Raw genomic sequence first — 19,352 nt, forward strand, 5'->3', positions numbered from 1 at the left:
GGAGAAGGTCAAAGGCCCCAGAAGCACACTGTGCCCAAGCCAACAAAACACAAGCTTTGAACAGCCCCGGGTTTCCCCTTTAGGACAGAGTTTTACTGGAATTCTACATGGGGCTTGGAGCCGTTTTCCAATGGGATTGGTAACGGTAAATGAACAAACTCTTGCTTCCTGCCTCTCCTCTCCCCTGTCGCCGCAACAGCCGAGCGCCGGCTGGTCTCAGATGACTTGGAGGTAGGGGGGGAAATCTCAGTATTTGGAAGGGAAATTAAAGTTGCCTGCTCAAAGCAAGCCACTCCTAAAGCAACAGCATCCCAGTTCTGCTCCCAACACCAACCCCCACAGCCCCTGCTGCCGGCTTTAGCTGGAGCCAGAACAAACCCCTCTGATCGGAATTATTTTTAAAAGCTCAAAGGAAACACAGGTCCATAAATTACAGCTAAGCCACGGGGCCGAGGCAGTTGTGAAGAGCGCAGAGGAGGCTCCCCATTGGAGCCACACTGCACAAAAATAGCAGTGGAGCAGGCGTGTCACTGGACATCCCATCCAGGCTGCCACCGCAGAGGTGGGCAACCCCAAGATGCGTCAGCTGGGCTTCTCAGGTGGGGAAGGAAAGGAAGGAGTTGGGGGAGCAAAGTCTTTAAAGACTTTTGCGGTGGTGAACGAAACACACGAAACTGATGATTTCAGATTTCACCAGAAGCTCTTCTGCTGCCAGTAAGACTGGTTTGCTTGCTGCTCCTCCCACCACTGGCAAGAGAACAGGCACCAGACTGCTGGGGACCAATGCTTTATGCTTGCGGTACAGCCCCACTCATCTCATTTTAGCAGCAGACTATTTGTCTTGTGTGCAGTTAGAGCAGAGCAAGCTTCAAGGAAAACCTACAAAAGCTAGAGTCAGTCTAGAGTTGAATGCATGAGCTCAATTCTACCAAAATCCAGGAGATGCCACATTCATGGTTCACATCAGTACTGCTCACCCAGCTGGGTCCCTGGTCCAGCAGGTGCAGAGAAACTCCTCCTCCACGGGCATTTTAGCAGTAGCTACTGATGCAGGTTTCTTTTTGTTAGCAACATTATTTAAAATGTTCGGTTCAATGTTGAGTCCGGCATGCATTATTTAATACTGCTGTAAAGGCCAGAAGGAGCACCCTCCTGAAGATTCACAGGTTGCATATTGCTAGGGCTGTCAGAGACCTTTGTAACAAACTTTTTTTTAAACTAGTGTCTGTATAGCTCTCTAGCCTGTTAAGCTATATATTTCCCAACAATATTCCTGCAGTAATTCTGGGGAATTGGATCATACTGGTCATGAGTCTCAGCATGGTTGTAGTTCTGGCCACAGAGCCCTTGCCCCAAATGATTTCTGTGCATAGCTGAGAAGTTAGCATAGGCCAAAGACAAGTCCCAACAAGTGATCTGGATGTGACTACCTTGCTTTGGAGGGTAAAGAGAGTTTAGTTATACAAGCATGACCTGTCCTATGGATGTTGCCTTCCATAGGAGATAACAGTCCTAGGTCCATTTAATTAATAAAACCCTTGTTGTCATGAAGCCCTACCTTACAGATCACCTGGGAATATTGAAATCTCCCTGCAGCTGTTTAGGTGCACCTTAAAATACTGAGAAAAGGATTATAAGAACAAGTGGCCATGCTGGAATGATGCTAATATCTGAAAGACTGCCCCTTTCCAACAGTGATCAATTCTGTAGGTCATTAGTCCTCTCCATGATGAGGTACTACTGGCTCAGTTATTCAAGGACCACAGCAGTGAGTGCAGCTGAGCATTTTGCAGATTCATTTCCCAGACATACACTCTTCCTGTCTTAATTGGAAGGGTGAAAAGAGACTAAGCAGTACAATCTTAGAGTAAACTGAAACTATACTGGCTTCCTGGGAAGGCAACAATCAGTGCTGCACTCCACTTCAGAGAACTTCACTGGTGGTCCAGTAACTGGCAGTGATTCCTCAGACTGGAGCTGGGGGAAGTAAATGCTTCTTCTACTCATCACTTTTCAAACAAAAGGCATTACAAGAAGAATAGGGGTGTTCTCATCCCAACAGTGGTATTTGATAAGTCAGCAAGAAGTGGGCTGACCAGGCTGTTCCTTAGAAGTGTCCATTTCACAGAAGTGGCTTAGAGCCTTGTTCACTGTAATGTTCATCACATATGGCAGAACAGAAAACAGAAATTAAGCTTTTATTTCAATCTAGATTTTGGAGGTCAAGCCTGCCAAGGAGTTGGTATAAGTGAAGTGCCATGTTGTTGTCCTGGGCACTCAGGTGGGACATCTGATTGCCCAGAGCAGGTAAGGAACCCCAGGGGGCCAGGCTCAGTCTACTCAATCCCTCCTTTGGCTCCTCCAGAGCTTCTTGCTGGGATTTTGCCTCCGCTTCTCCCCTCATCGCTTCCTTTCTGCCCTCTTTGGACAAGCTGAAGAGCAACCTCCCCCTCCTCCTGACAAGGTGAGGCTGGCCATCCATACAACCAAGAGCAGGAAGCTCAGTGAGGAACCCCAAAACTATGGGGCTTGCTTCTGCTCCCATCCACAGACAGAGCGCCATGCTCAGTGTTCCACCGTACCCTTGTGAGCCATCTCCAAACCCTACATCCCCCACACCCACTGACCACCCCCTTGTCAGCCTGTCTTCAGGTTTCTCTCCTCTAGCCCCTTCCCCTTCAGCTGGGGCTTGACACTTTGGTTAAATGGGAAGGCAGTAAGATGCAATAGTACTGGGGTGGGGGGAAGAAGAGAGAAATATTTGGTGTTGCTAACCTACTCCAGAGATGGAAGTAGTTACTTTTAACAGAGAGTTACCCTGATGCAGAATCTACATGTAGCTCTAGAAGACGGCTGTAAAACAGCCTGGAAAGAAGAAAAATGCAGATAAGCATTAATCTGAATTGGAAACATTTTCACACATTCCCGGCTCACACAATTAACTCATTCAATTAGGCACAGAACAACAAATAGCCAGAGAAAGGGAAGGATGGTACAGAAAGGTTGCAAGTGTTTTGATGTATTTCAAGCACCACTGCTCAAGGCACCCTGTTGAACTGCACCACTGACGTTTCTCCCTCCAGGCAGGCCTAAACAAAAGCAACATTTGTGCCCAGTGCCTGACCCAGGGTGGGCCTGGTCAACCATTACACTTCCTAGGTACCACAATGACAGATTTATTTGCTACTATGATTGCTGGGCAAGCAGCAGCCATCCCTGTCCCTGACCACAGCAGCTTAAATAAGCTTTCCTCGGTCTTAAATCTGTGGGATGCTGATGCATCATGTTTAAAGCAAGTGTTTTAAGATAGTCCTTGAAGGAATACAGAGATCTAGTCCATCTTTTTTCCCCACTGGGTGATTGCATTTTAAAGTAAACCTCTCATCCCTGCAGAGATATCTCCTCTTCTATATACTTGGAGCAGATCATCACCTCCACTCCCCACGCCATCTGTTCAAGAGGTAGCATCCTAAAGAGCTACATCTTGAAAAAATATTTGACTGGTAGATTATCAAACATGCAAATCCAGCTAAAGTCATGAGTAAGAGGATTGGCAGCAGGCATTAAATAAGGCCTTTAATTTTAGTCCTATTCACCGAGTTCAGCCCCATCATGAACAGCCTGTGCAAGGCTTGTCCTCGGGAAGAGGCGCTGCATTTGTGCAAGGGGTGGGGGCAGATGGGCCGAGCTGCAGTGACGAGCCCAGCGAGCACCTTCCCCTGGCAGAAGTGGCTGCTCCAGGAGCTGCCGGGGCTCCTCACCTCCCCGGCACCACACTGCAGACCAATCTCAGACCACTTCCACTTGCCACGTAAGCAGAGCTGCCTGGCGTACGCTAGACCCACACACACTGCTTGGAAAATGTTCACATCTGGCATTCACGTGACTTGAGCGTGCCTCAGAAATTCATCATCTGGATAACTCGCTCCTGCAGGGGAGAAATCCATAACCAGAGAGCCCTTTCCCGAGTCAGAACGGAGCAGCGGGCCGAGAGGATCATGTGCTCAACAAACTGCACAGCGACACACTCACCAGCTGCATTTTTGCAGCCTCATACAGTCCTTCATCCTTTCTAGAAGTACAAACCTAAAGAAAACTTAGTTCCCCATCTTCTACTCTGTTTACATCTGCAAAAGCCCATCCTAAGCCCATTTACAGACCCACAAGTTTCCAGGACTGTTTAGTTTTTTCTGGCAGCCATAGCTCACATTAACTCTTTCTACATAGAAAGCAAGGACTGCTTCCCACATGATCACTGTGGTATGGCCCCTGCACATAGTTTTGTAGCAGTTCCCAGTTTTGCTGGGAAGTGCCTAGAATATCTGAACGCTAATCCACATCTACAGCTGTACAAACTGAGAGCATCACCCCTCCAAGGAAAAAACTAGCCTCCAAAACTGCTGAGGAGGAGGGCAGAAAAGCTCCAGCTGTCGCACTTGGAAAGTCACAGGTACGTATACACTGTAGGTTTCATGCATGCCCCCCCCCTCCAAGGGAGGGGCGGGGGGGGGTGCAAAAGGCACGAGTCAAATCCTAACTGCGAAGAAGTCACACTGACAAGCATGGAAAATGTACTGCAGCATCAGCATGTCCAGGCAGCCGGTTTCAGCTGGCAGCAGACTCAGCTAGCGAACTGATGCATACGTTATAACTCCTTCTGAACACCTTTATAAGTAGTACTTCCAGCCATCTCTGGTTAGATGAGCCTCTCCATCCAGAGCAGACTGGTGAGGATTTTGCCTGTCACACAGCCCGGACACAGGCCAGCCAGAATGTGACAGGTATAAAACCATGCACAAAGCTGGAGGCACTTAGGGAGCGCTATTTTAGGGGTGAGTGCTCTCAATAGCCTAAGGACACACCCTCTGCCATCCAGGTTTCCTTCTCACAAGAGAGATTCAAGTTTCAGGTGCTCACCAGCCTGAGACTAAGTTATCTAAAACACCCAGGTAAGAGGTCTGCTCCTCTCAGCCAGCCAGACCTGTCTGCACTGCGTACAGATTCCTGCAACGGCTGAGCATCATCACCCTCCACTCCAGCTCCCAAGTGCATTTCTCACCTGCCTTATCTAACATGCCAAAATCACAATCCGATACCACACAGTTCTCTCTGTGCAAGAGAGGAACAACCCACGCAGGCAGTGTTAATACCATCTGCCGCTGACAGAGGAGGAAAGCAGAACAGGAGCAGATGGAGAATAGAGAACTCCTTAAAACCTTAAGAAATGCCACTACACCCCCTAAGGTACCAAGTGCTTTCTCGGCACTCGGCTGAAGGCTGAGGCATGTGCAAGGGTGCACGCTGTTCTGCCAGGGCTGCGCTTGAGCCGCACCTCATACTTGCAGTCCCTCCCTGCCCTATCTGCCCGGCGCAGGGCTCCGCGCAGCATCGGTGCTGAACTGGGAACAGCGAAGAGCACAAACACATTCCTTTCCCTAATCCTGTACCCTGTCCCCACACTTCAGTTTAAAAGCCAAGGAGCAAAACAAAACCCCCACACAACACACAAACAACTCTTCCTCTCTTATTCCGTCTTCCTCCCAACCCAGCATATGGGCCACCCAGAAGAAGACAGAGATCCTATACATCTAACAGGCCACATGTCAGCAGAAGACTGAAGCAGTGCAGAATAAAGTCTCCTATCTGCTCTTCTCTTCAGTAGCCTCAGGCAGAAGTCCAAAGCATTTCAGTTTAAACACTGACTTTAAAAATATGGTGTACAAGGAGAAGTGTGAGATCGGTTTCCTTCTGCCAGATACTACAGGCTGGATTTGGAGTGGACAGATTCACATCTTGACTGAAGATGCAGAATTGGGTCACACGCTCACAGATGCTGCAAGGAGATGAAGCCTGCCTAATTTAGCTGAAGCTCTTCCTCAAATCCCACTCTGTGCCTGCAAACCTGAGCACAGAGCAATAGCCCTGCTTTGGAAAAAACACAGAGCGGATGTTTCTTCAATTATATGAAGAACTTGGTAAAAAGTAAAAAATACACTTACAGCTTGTTAAAAAAAAAATCAGGAAAGAAAATGAGCTGTTTTGGGAATTACTGCATCAGGCAAAAGCCAATAAATTGAACAGGAGTTAGAGTTTAGCAAATTCACTGGTTGAGGAAGAATAATTCTCCATCATGAGAAGAGGAAGCTCTGTCATCAAGGACTGAACTGAGGATGCACATTGAGATCATTAACTACTAACTCCTTCCAGAACCAGGCCCAAGATGTACGTCCCCAGTAATTATATGCTAAGGTTTGTTTGGTCCTTGGTTGCTATGCTTCTGCCTACTCTACCCTTCTTTTATTACTAAATCCTTTATCCTCCTGTAAAAAAAAAAAAAAAAAAAAAAAAGCTATGTGCGAACCAAAATGTTCTGCCAGAATCTTCTGTTTTTAAATTCCATGCAGTAATTAGTACATACAGCCAAGAAGGTTAATCGTATGATGGGGGAACAGATCCTGATTTCTGATCAAGAGCAATCCTGTCAGTACATGCTTGTGAAGTTACAAAATAGCGGCTGGCTACCTTGTCCAGCCATCCTCATCAACAGGCCAAATGGCACCAAGGAGGCAGTTTCTGCACTAATTGTAGAAAACAATGCAAGGAACAGAGCACGCACGTGTGATTCATCAGGACACAAACAAGAGCACATGGCTCAGTCTTCAGGGATCCTGTCGTACCACAGATTTCTTACAAGGATTAAGACACCAAGCCCAAGCTACGTGGTTTAAGATGTTCCTGGGACCTTGCCATGGGCTTGGACAAACTTAGATCCCCATTCACCACCTTAAAAAAAAAAAAATTAACCTTTCAAGCTGAAGCTTTCCTTTCAGATGGAGTATAGGGAGACAGACTTCAGAGACAAACACCATGAGAGCAGAATGACTCAAACTAACATTTGAGTTAAAAAACACATTCTAGCTTTGCTGCTGTCACCTGGACTCAGATTCATTAAGCAATAACCAACTGCCTACTTCATTACTCACACACTCAACGCAGGTAGCCCCAAGACATCTGCTGCAGTCACCACCCTGACAGAAGATGCATTGCCTCACGCTGGGATTCACCATGTTAGTTAATTTGGTTTTTTCAACATCTTTAGTAACACACTCTTAGATTTGGGCCCTTTGAGAACCCATTTAAAAGGTTCAGGCTTCCTCTGGCTGAGAGAGGAAAACTGAGACAGATTTAACAGTCAACTGAGTAAGTTAAGGCATGCCCACGGCACACTTGCAGTTGCATTCGCAGCTCTTCTAGTATTATATTAAAACGGTATCCACCACTCCAGATGACATCCCATCAATACTGCAACAACCTTAAGGCAAAGGAAGGGCAGCACCGTGCCTCTCTTGGAGCAGTCCTTGCTCCTCCCTCCACTGCAGCCATCTCCCACAAATATCATAAAATATCTGCCAGGGCTAGAGGCTGTATGTTCCCTCCTCTCCCTGTACCCAAGTACAGCTAAATGCCTGCTGGCAGAGAGCTCCATACTCAACTGCACCAACAAAGCTTTGCCCCTAGGGTCAGCATCTCACTCCTGCAACAGGTAGAGACAGCTCTAGCCACGCAGCCTTGCTGGTCCAGCTAATGGCTCACACATTTGTGACCCTGTTGAATGATTAAGAACAGAAGGGCTAGCACACACCATTCTTTTTCTCTGCATCACCTCAAAGGAGGCAGTTCAACTGAAGTTAAGAAAATAAAGCTCATTTATAAAAATTTAAAAAAAAAAAAAGAGACATGCCGTGGAGCTGTAAGTGCAGGCTAGACACATGCAGTGTGACAGGACCAGAAAGGTTAAGCTCTGAACTGATGAGCACAGCTCAGCCAGCTGTAAAGACAGCAAAAGCCTAAAGTGAAGCCATTTCTTTTTGTAATTACAAAGGGAGCAGAAAAAACCCTATCCAATAACTCAAAGACTATCAATTAAGGCATCTCCCTGAAGCTGACAGAGCACGCATTCTCAGCGTGCAAGAGCGAGGAAGAGGGTTTCCTTAGTAATGAAGGATTAGGCTAAAGAAACAACTCTTGCTGTCAACTCCACCCATAAGCCCAAGGCAGCAATCCCACAAAGTGATCAGCCATGAGGGCCCTCGGTGTTGTTACAATGATCTGCTTGTTTCTCATTTGGAGGCCACACTTCCATCACTGTTGCAACTCTCAACTCTACTTAATTTCCCTGTGGAGGGAAAAAGAGATCATTACAGAAGTTTCTATAAAAAGTTTGAGAAGTAGCTTCCAATGGACTGACTGTTTTATTTACTTGCCAGTGGACACATCCTTCCTAGTTTTAGGTTACAGGAGGGAAAGGAAGCAGAGATTGTTGTCTGGGTGCTGCCATATTCCACTAGTCCAAAAATTGGACGTGGGAACCAAGTTGAAGGATAGTTCTCTCTGCTGAAGAAGCCAAGCCTCATCAGCATCCTCAGTGAGGCCACACTGGCTTGGACCAAATTGTTAAGTTAATATTCTAAGTGCTCAATTACAGGGATTATTTAAGTAGACTTCAGCTGGCAGATTCAGCTAAAGTACAGCCAGCTTCATGCAGGCAGGATCTGATCAACTAGAGAAAGGAGACACTGCAGTACTTATGCAGCCATAAACTATTTTTTATTCCCCCTCACTTGGAGGAGCATCCTACTGCGTAGCGACAAGGTGCCAGAGAAAGCCACTGAGCAGCAGCTTGAAGCCAGCTGTGCCCCCAGCAGCAAGCACGGCAGTCAGACCAGTGGCAGTGAGCAAGCAGTTGGGTTTTTTTGTTATGATTTCAGAGGGGGTGGCCAGCAGTGCTCCTGCTAGTGCACACTGAAAGCAACAAGCACAAGGGCTAGGCTGCCTACAAGGCAGGTGGCAGAGATCCATGCCTTCGCTTTGAAAGCAAATGTGAAGCAGCATCTCTTCTGCCAGGTCTGACCCCACCATTAGCAAGAAGAATCTCAGGAATTGAGGAGCACCGAGACTCAGTGTAGAAAAAGCTGTGGAGCCCACACCAACTCTCTGTTGCCACCAAACACCAGGTCCCAGATGCTTGCTTCAGCTTCACAACTGGGGATCTGACAACTTCAGGATGAAGTCAGCCAAGAAAGATTCTCAGCAAGGGAAGGGGACAAGATCACCTTACTCCAGGAGGCTGAAACTTGCTCTAGCCAGCAAGGAGTATGTGTTTGGGGGACGTCTTTGCGGAGAAACATACTCCAACTGGTTTTACAAGCCACATCAGGATTAGCAGATGTCTCAAGGGTTAATTAGTTCACCATGCACAGATGGTAGCTGGTAGGGTTTGCAGAGTGGATTAACCTAATTTGTGGTTTGTAATGTACCATGCAAATATCCATTACTAGACTTGCAGCAATTCTGCCCGTATTTTGACTTGAGGAGAAAAAAACCACACAATGGATGCTTGCGTAGAAGTAATGCCTATTTTGAGTGACAAATCAGTTGCTGTTCACTTGGTTAATGCGATCAACAAACTGGAGTCTGAAAAGTAATTCCTTCCCTTTTTGCTACAGAATGTCTTTGGAGACGTAGACGAGACCATTTGTTGTAAGTGTACAGAATATGCCCATGGTAACCACTCCTTACAGTTGTGCTGACGTCTCTTTAGCACTGACAGATGGTCATAGAGCAACAATTCAATTGCCTGGAAATATGAAGGCAGCTTTCTGAAGCAGCTCTGCAGTGTGTCAAGTAAGACCCCACAAATCCAAGGTAACAGCACATGTGGCACTTCAGGCCACAGCAAATGCCCATGCCTATGCAGAGCCTCAGTTGCTTCAGTGAAGCTCCAGGTCTCTGAGCTGACTGCAGGTTAAAGCATTTATAATTAGATCATATCCAAGTAAAGGGCCGCATGTTTATATAGCACTTTGCACAAGAGGAAGCCTGGCTCAGGGCTGGCATTCACAGATGCCCCAGATCAGTGCAAGACTCCCTTCTATTTAGCTAAGGACGTGCCACACTATTGCATCTGGTTCAGAAGGTCTCAAATGTTTACAACCAGTATCAGCTGTAGTGATAAATGTTTCCATAGCTCCTATTAAACTCTGAACTTACCCAATTTCTCCCTGCTCTAAGGGGCAAGCACAAGACTAGCTCGACACACGCTCTAGCAAGGCAGAGGTCAGGGTAGAGGTGACATTGGCTGTCAGAGGCATTCCCCAAATGTTTCTGCAATCAGCCACGCTCATGTCATGCCTGCACATGCCTGAGACATGGCAGCTGTGGGATTCCTGCCGGACAGTGTGGGACAGCCGTGCTTGCACCCAAAAGTCTCCTGCCAGCACATCTTTGGTCAGGACAGAAAACGTGTTCACAGATCTGATTTGTTGGGAGGTGCTTGCATTTAGAAGTGCCTATTTGTTTCTTGTTTAAAGACAGAGTAGTATCTGCACCTATGGAGGAAACTACATTTCAAAACTACTCGTTATCTTAAAAGACTCTCACAGCACACCCTGGAAATCTGTGCTTATTTACCCCATCACTTGTTCAAGTGTCATAAAGCTGGTCTTTGTTAGAGGCTGCAACTACCAACTTCCTTGGCATACTCCTTTGCTCGTTGTGTGCACACTCCCACAATATCCAGCTCCAAACAGAAGAAAGCATTCCTCCGCTGCTCTAAAATCAGGCAAGAAGATGACTGAGAACAGAGCCCCTTTATGCAGCTCACTTTGGTCAGAGAGCTGCTTCACATTCCTCTTCGTACAGGGTAAGCGCAGAAAGAGCGTCCCTAAACCCCACTGTTTCCAAGCCCTAGCTGTGTGAGCAGCCAAGCACCAAGAAGCAGAGAAGAGGAAACAGTCCCAAAAGGAGACCTGGCAGCAATGTGGAGGTGGGACAGCCAAGGGAGAGAGCCAGACCTGAGCATCCATCCCTGGTCACGCCACTTGGGATGCTCAGGGCAGGACGCCAACAAAGAGCCCAGCAGGACAGCATCCACAAATGGCATCTCAGCTACACTGACTCACCTTAATCCCTCTTCCCCCAATGGCACAGAGGATCAGCTCCAACTTCCCCCCAGAACCACAGGGATGGAAGAGCAACAGTTTCCTCACACTCCCAAAGCAATTCCTCACATCTCTTGCAAGAGTATTGTAACTCCTGTGCATGTCAACTGGTACACTGAGCCCAAAGCTCTCCTGGTTTCCTAATGCTGTTCTAGGTCAGTGCTAAATCAGGTTGCCCCAGAGACTTCAGCAACGTTTTTCAAAGGTCTTCACATGGCCCGAAAGCCCCCAGTGCTCAGGAAGTGGCACTAAGCCAGCAGCTCCCACACTCAGCTCTGATTTCTACTGACTCACTTGGACCTTTATGGTCAGCCCCTCTAGAGAAAGTGCTGTTGCCAATTTAATTCATGGGTCAATGTGAACGAACACTTCAGTTTATTATATTTAGGAAGCCCTAGAAGCGCAACCCAGACAGAAACTTTGTAGGAGATTAGGAAGATGAAGTGTGGTCTAGTTTATCATCAGCACCTTGTACCATGCTTGCCTCTTCATTACCACAACCCAGCTCAGAGAAATGGTACCAAAAGTGCTGGCCTGCAAAGGCAACAGCCATTTGATGCACAGGATGTCAGGGTCAAGCAACAGCTTCGCTTTAGTGCATCACTTAGCTTATTACAGGACTGCAGCTTAAAAGCTCTCATAATTAACCAACAAATCAATCTAGGCAGCAACATTCATTGGAGTCCAGTATGTTACATTCATCTTCTCTTCCTTCCCAGAGACTAAGCCATTGCAGTGTTTCTTCATCATCTTAAAAAGCAAGAAGAAAAAAATCCTCCCCTCCCCTGCACGCAGGCCAGAGTTTTCCAGGAGTTGCTATTGGTTTGAAAGGCCTCTCTTTGGATGCCCTGAATGCAATCTGGAGCACCCGAGACTCCAAACAAAGTCAATGAGAGTTGCAGGTGCTCAAGGCTGCTTGGGGAGAAAAAAAAAAAAAAAAGAAAAAAAGAGAAAGCCCTGACACATCCAGCTCAGAGCAGCCAAACCCAAAGGCCCATAATTACATGTCCCTATTGAAAACACATCTGTAAAAATCACTAAGAGCTACAAGGGGAGGGGAAAAATTGGATTTATATAGTTTCAAATCAGGGTTTTATAGGACATTTGAATCCAGGATCTTAAAAACAAAACACTGAACGAGAGCCTTTGAGGCAGCCCAAACCCAGACACAGGCACTGAGAACATTCTGCATCAGAAGACTCACCAGAGCCTTTTGGAAAGGCAAAAAAAAAAAAAAAAAAAAAAAAAGATTCAGATCAGACCAGAAAAGCATTCCCTTCCCCTCCGAAAAAGAACCCCAACTCTCAGGCTGCGTTTTGACTGTTTGCTCAGGTACAAATTGACTTAAGAAAAAAATAAAATGAAAGAGAGAAATTTAACACAGTTGTCCTCAGACTGAAGAAGGAGCTGTATGAATACAGTCAGAGGAGAGCAGTCATTTTAACTGCAATGCTATATAAGGTGGGTTTCTTCTCCTCTCCAATGCAAAGGAAGAAACTGATGCCTGTCTCCAGCAGGCTTCAGCAATAAAAAGTTAAACTGCTACACAATTTCATGCAACACAAGATAAAGGGAAGGTTAAAAAAGGCAGGGGGGAGAGGGAAAGGTCCTCTCTGTAATCATGCAGTACGTAAAAAGCCTGGTATCTTACCTGATTTTCTCTTTGAAGATCCATAGTCCCTGAAAAAAAGACAACAACAAATAGACATGGTTAGAGCTGGAATCGGTGATGAGCGAACGGGTGCCTCCCAAATTCCACCCATATGCTCAAGAGCTCATCCTGCGCGCTCCCTCCTTTAAAGAGGAGGTCAGGACTGCGAGGCATTGACAGGCAGGGGCCGGGACGGATCCTGAGCAGCACCGGCTCATCAGCAGCAGCAGCTGGGGCTTCTGCAGCACCAGGGGCTCCGGGAGCATGTGATCAACGAGACAGAGCAAACCATCCACCAGCAGCGAGGCAGGGGAGAAGGGTGTCATTTTTTCCCCTTTAAATTGAGCTATTAAATGCACAGCTACTGAATTAACCCCTGATGTTCCCCTGGAGAGGGAAGGGAGTATTAACTGTTTGCTGCAGGGGTGCGGCTGCTACAGGCTTATCTGGCACTGCTCGCAGTCCTCTCCTTTCAGGGGCTAATTAATTTGTGAATAACCTCCAGACCTCTCCTAGTTATCTCTGACAAGCACTTGTCTTCCACAAGGGAAAAAAAAAAAAGGCAACCCCAAACTCTGTCCTTTCTTGGAGGATGGGGAATGCACCCTTACTTTTCTATAGCGCTCTAAGGGGTGCTGGCACCTTTGCTCGTGGCAGAACAGCTGAAAGCTCAGACAGCTGCTGCAGAAGTGGGAAGAAATTACAGAAGGGAGCTTCGAGAACTGATTCAGGGTAAGCAGAACCGAGGACAGGAATGCTTCGCTATGGCTGTGCTTCCTCCCAGCGCTCTCCGGAGCCTCTCCGACCCAGCTCTGAAACACCCTGCACAGGCAGGAGCCCAGGCAATGACAGATCGGGCAGAGACAGCACTGCTGTGCGGGCACAGCGCCCGCAGCACGGTCACACGCCGCGCCCAGCGGCATTAATGTTGGGAAAATCACCCAATGAACCCACTGTAGAGGCAGGCTGTGTTTGCAGGAGTCCCACCAGAGGGGCAGGCAGCAGTGTCTAAATTTTGGGGGGCCAGGCTGTCAGGAGTGGGGCTTTGTCCTTGCAGCATGCTGTGTACTCCAGAGGAATCAGAGAAGGATCATCCCAAACTATTTATTTAATTTCAAGAGAGTTTGGGGGATCATCTGAAGAAACGACATGTGTCTTGAGGGCAGAGGTATACCTACCCATAAATTCTGTTTCTCCCAGCACTTTGCATGCATCCCATGCCTTACACGTCTAGGATTTGCTTCCAACAAGTGATAACTACTTGGGAGTTTTTTGCACCCTCTTTGAATTTTCCAGTGTCATTTCTACTTCAGTTAAATGCTTGTTTTCTCAGCCACGTCTGCAGTTGTATTTGATGTGAAGATGCTACTGCTTATGAATAGGCTGCTTCTTCTACAGAAGTGATATCATATGCAAATATAATGCTTGCTATATGGTGCCCGAAACAGAGATCCCTCAGAATGAGCCACAGAAGGCACAATCCCCAAAATGTAGTCCTCTGCCCCAGCTCCGCTCCCACGCCAGCCTGGAGCTTTGTGGTTGCTGTCAGTACAGCTCTCTTGGCATGTGAAAGTCTGTGTTTGGTCTTGCCCTGAACTGCCTCTCTTCTGACAGCGCTAAAATGGCGAGAAGGTGAAACCCTGCTGAGATCCGCACATGTAATTTGCTTTAACCTAGTATCTCCACTGTGCACATGCTTGATGATCACTTCAATCCCTTCTGCCTGTCCTGGCTTTCTGCAGCGAAGCTCCTGGACCTTCTCAGTACCACAGCTTGCAGCTGGGTTCAGCTGGCATCTCCCTCTGCAGCATGTTGTGTCCCCACCTCCCTCTGTGTTGTGCAGAAAGGCTGCACCCAGCTCTTGCAAATGTTAGCACCCAGAGGTTGAGCTATGCACAACCCCTAGAAGAGAAACACAACCATCCTTCCAGGCTTTGCCAGAAGGCCCTCAGCACACATTTCCAGGGCAATCTCCTACCAGCCAGCCATGCTGGGGATACCCCGCAAGCACCCTAAGAGAGGTCCTAGGTGAACAGAGCACACACAAAAGGGTGAAGACAAGCAGCATTAGATAGAGTTGAACGACCCTTCAGCCTGACTGAAGTTGCAAAAGAAAACCCAACTCCTTTTTGCCACTTAAAAAAAAAAAAAAAATCACCCAATTTACACAATTAGAAATGGGGCATTGATGGATTGGTATGGTTAATAAGCAACCAAAAATGGATCAAGATGTTGCTGAATGTATTTGCCCACCAGATCAGGCCAAAGTTGGTACCCAAGTTTGGAAAGTACAGTAGAAGATGATTTGGCTGTGCTCTTGCTGTGCAATGGCAGCAAATGCCACAAAAGCTCAGAATTCAATCTTCCATCCTGGATGCTCTCCCACATCTTTCAGCCCAATCTCTAGCTGGTTTTAGGGCTTCTGTGAGTGACTGCAGTAAGGTTTTAAATGAGGCTTGTTCTTTTAAAGCATGACTCATCCATGCAATTTAAAGAAGGTAGAGATTAAAAAAAAAGCAAATTTTTGAAACTTTTTTCTTTCTACATGCAGATCATGGGATGACAAGAGATATTACTCCATAAAGAACTTTTTCACTTTTTTTTTTCTGTTCAGTTCTTTATCTGGCTAGCATTTCTTCCACAGCAAATGCACATCATTTATGGAAGTGTACTTGCCTTTAAGCTTCCTCACACAAGCCCTGGAGTGGGCAGACAAGTTCCACATCACACCACTAATGCAAGCACAGAGCACTGTCCTTGATATAATGTGGCAAGCCACATTTCTGGTCAACAGCAAACATGGTGCCAACAGAGGCAGTAACCATTCATGTGGGCCAGGAGCTCTGGTCCAGCGAACCCCATCATTGCTTCTCTCATGGCTTGTGCATGGTGAAAACAAACCTTTAGGTTAGTTTGAAGAGGGAAAAAGCCCCTCACTGTCACTGCAAAGTGTACAGCTGAGCAATTTAGGGTCAGCTACAAGAGGATGAAGCAGCAAGTAGCTCTCAGTGATGTCCCTTTGAGATCAGGAGGGTAAATAGCATCATCAGAGGATCCAGAGTGTATTCAAACTCTTGAAGGCAACTGAACCTACAACTTCTGATCTTAGTTTCTACTCTTAAGATCATCCTTACAGAAAAAATTAAATTATCATTACAGAATATTTATTTGAATCACCACCACTCCCAACTCATGAGGCTCACTCAAAAAAAAAAAAAAAAAAAAGCCAACAATCAACCTCTCGGGCAAGTTTTCATCTTTTCATTTATTCTTTCTGTAAGTTTTAAAGTAAAGTTTTATCAGGTTCTGATTCTGGAGTTCCTGAAGTCCAGGTACCCCATGTCTCCCTGTCTTGTCACTCTTTTGTACACCTACATTTCACTCATAAAATCAGGACAAAGCAGTATCAAATAAATTTGAGCTTGAAATAAAATCCTCATCTCCCCAGTGACACTCAGAAAGCCAAAACTTGTTTCTCCCAGCAAGGACTGCTGAAACAGAAAGCAAAGAAGGTATAGCAAATAATCTCTCTGGCTGTGTGAAGTGCTCTTTGTATACATACTCTTCTCCTATTTTCTGCTAATGAACAATGCCTGTGTTGCTGCTTTGCAATAGCAGCAGCAAGGAGCCCTGCCTGACTCCATGTTTATTTTTTATGTCCTGTTATTCTACATGTAATTCATTGATGTCTTTTCCCTCTCCCAAGTGATGATCTATAAGGTGAATACTTTTCAGCCTCACTATTTTCAGAAGAGCATTATTAGTGTGAGCCCAAAGTATTGGATTATGTCTCCAAATCAATAAAGGAAATTATTTAATGGTTTCTCTTAACTGTAACAACTTCCAAGTAGAAACTCTGATCTTCTGCAATACAGACTGCACCTGGCACACTGCTAATCATTAAATCAGACAAGAAACCTGGCCTTGCAGAGGAAAAACCCTTCCAAGGAAAGGTACAATGAATGTCACATCAGCAGCTACACGGGGAAGATCACTTTCTCTTCAGCTCTTGCTCTTTTTATCTTTTTATCTTTATATACACACACATTTCCATTCTTCTTCCATTTCTGTATGAGAACAGACACCACCATCCTAATTTCCCTTCCAGCCATAGCTACAAGAATAGCAGTGAAACCAGCGGGTGGAACTAAAAATAGCTCTGGCAGGTCCCTTCTTCATTAGCCAGGATCACTCAATACTGAACAAATGCCTTTCACAAAAATAGCATATTTCTAGCCTTTTTTGTATTAGAATACAGCAATTTTGTCTAAGCCTTCCTGTGGGGCACCACCTTCAGCTGACACTGAACGTCACTACAGGCAGGGAAAGTATTTCCTGCTGCTAACAATATTAAAATATCATTGGTGCCAAGCACGTCACACAAGCTGGACACACTCTTCTTTAATGACAAAGGAGAGGGAGGCTGGATTTCCTTTCTCATCAGCATTACACCAGGATAACATTACTCATTTGAAATCTAGCAATGAACGTGAAAGGAAGATCATGAGCACTGCTATAGAGCTGATTGTCTTGTTATCACATTAAGCTATCCACAGTCAGTCTGGAAATTTGTGAAAGATAAAAATATCTTATGTCATTGAATTTATATGTCACTTGCAATCTAATTTAATTATGAAGGTTATATTAACAATGTTATGGAAAAATTTTATGGCACATCCTTTCTTTAGGGACTGACTTTGCTGCTGTGTTCAGTGAGAGTTAATAAACATTGATGCGTGCATTTGTGTGTTTTCAACTATCTAAATACATACAGATATACACAAACAAGCAGTGGCACAACTGGAAAGTTGTTTAACAAATGCAAGTATCCTGACATTTGTTCAATAAAGCCTAAGAAACGTTCCAAGCGGAGGAGAAGACTGGAGGTGACCAGGTGCATCTGCGATGGACTGTGCCTATCTCTTTAGCCACACTTCTAATTCAGTTTCATTTGTATCTGGCTCAGAGGGTTTCTTCTGTATCTTCCATGGAGATCCGGCAAGTCAGCAGAAGCCTCCTGCAGGAACCAGGAGAGTTTGCAGAGCAACACTGCATCAACCGAGGGGCTGCAAGGCTGCAACTTGGCTCCTGCACAGCTCCCCCTCAGAGGCGATCTAGTCAGTCGGGGGACCTCATCCCTGCGGTACCTGCGATGCAAATGCTCTTTTAAAAGCTTCTCCCCTTTGCCACGGGACAGCAGACCCAGCAAGCTCACTCTGTGGGATTCCTCCCTTCTCAGATACGTCACCTTTTAGCCCAGGGCCTCTGCCTGTCAGTAAAGCAAGGCTCGGCTTCATCTCATTTAGCAAAGATTTCAGACAACCATGAGTTTCAACAGTGAGAGCAAATAGTGCCTGCAAAGCATGAGGAGCTGTCAGACCCGTGGAGGAGCACGGCCGGGGGAGCTGCACAGCAGACATTTCATCAGACAAGACAGAAGCTAAAGGGAGAGTAAATCATCTTTCTGTCTGTTTCTCAGTGTTTGCTGTCCAAAGGAGATGAGACAGTGACAAACCCTGAGTAATGGAAGTTAATCTGTATCCTCTAGAGTATTTTAATACATAAATTAAAATTGTTCCGTATTTGTTGGCTTTTGCTAATTCATGTTTAAATACATTGTAGGCGTTTATGTTCCCATGCTCCTTAATTCCTAAAAGTCTCTAGTGGTGTGGGCAGGCTGCGGTGGAGATGTATGACTTTTCAAACAAACAACTCAAGATTATCATTTAATCGCCAATGATTTGCCAGGCAGATTAAAAGCACAGAAATGTTTTAACAAGAAAGTCCACTCTCCCCTTCCCAACACTCATACCGTTTGCAGTCAGTAACGAAGACTGCTTTTTCACAAACTATTTTTCTTAGCGCTGCTATCAGATTCTGTGACAGTGTTTTTAAAGTAAACCAATACAAAAATACTTTGCTACTGCTCTTTACACATACAGAAACCTGAGCCCTGAGAATATATTTGCATCTTGAAACTCTCTTAACTGATTTTCCTCAACAGCCAGACTGACATTTTCTACTTGAGACAAGGCACAAAATCAAGCGTGACCAAGAACTGTCACTAGGTGCCTGCCTGTCACCAAGGCCTATAGCTGAAGGAGCACCCAAACACCTTAATACTATACAAACACACAGGAGCTATATGGAGAGTGCAGGGTTAAAATTCACATTCATGGTACTCAAAGTGCAAAAGTTTAACCATGTGCATGAAGGTACCTCCATTCCCACTGAGCTCTGAGACCCATATGACACGTTAAGCAAAATTAACTCTATATGTTATGCATCAGGAACACAAACATATGGATGCATACAGCTATACATTTTCCCCCTCCAGCACTCCATCCTCTGAAATCATAAAAGCACAGCTGATCTCTTCCCTGAGCCAAATAAACAGATGAAGACTTTTTTCCTTCTTCTTCCTTTTTTTTTTCTTTTTTTTTTTTTTAGAAAATATTCTGCTCATTTCCTGATATAAATCGTTGCATTGTGGAACCCTCTTGAACATGAATCTGTCCTTTCTGAGCAGAGGTCGAGCTTTCCAGCCCTGTCAGAAAGGGCCCCATTGTGGCAGTCCCGAGACTCCAGAATTCCTTGCCGTGAGCAAAACGAACTTATGGGGCAAGAAGAAAATCTGGCAACCTGACTTCAAACCCAGGCATTTCTTGCTGGCTGGAAGTGGTCTCTGCTTGCTGCTAAGA

General features: G+C 45.9%; 1 protein-coding gene across 3 annotated transcripts in view; it reads right to left on the minus strand.

Annotated features, from left to right (window-relative positions):
- The window catches only part of SH3PXD2A (SH3 and PX domains 2A), a 269,379-nt gene that overhangs the window by 86,262 nt on the left and 163,765 nt on the right, over positions 1 to 19,352 (minus strand). For all 3 annotated transcript variants that reach the window (XM_069796906.1, XM_069796904.1, XM_069796905.1), the window contains exon 6: positions 12,652 to 12,680. In XM_069796906.1, coding sequence (XP_069653007.1) covers positions 12,652 to 12,680 — 29 coding nt within the window. The remainder of the gene's footprint in view (positions 1 to 12,651; positions 12,681 to 19,352) is intronic.

The sequence above is a fragment of the Haliaeetus albicilla genome, chromosome 11 (assembly GCF_947461875.1).
Source record: "Haliaeetus albicilla chromosome 11, bHalAlb1.1, whole genome shotgun sequence".
Taxonomy (NCBI): Eukaryota; Metazoa; Chordata; class Aves; order Accipitriformes; family Accipitridae; genus Haliaeetus; species Haliaeetus albicilla.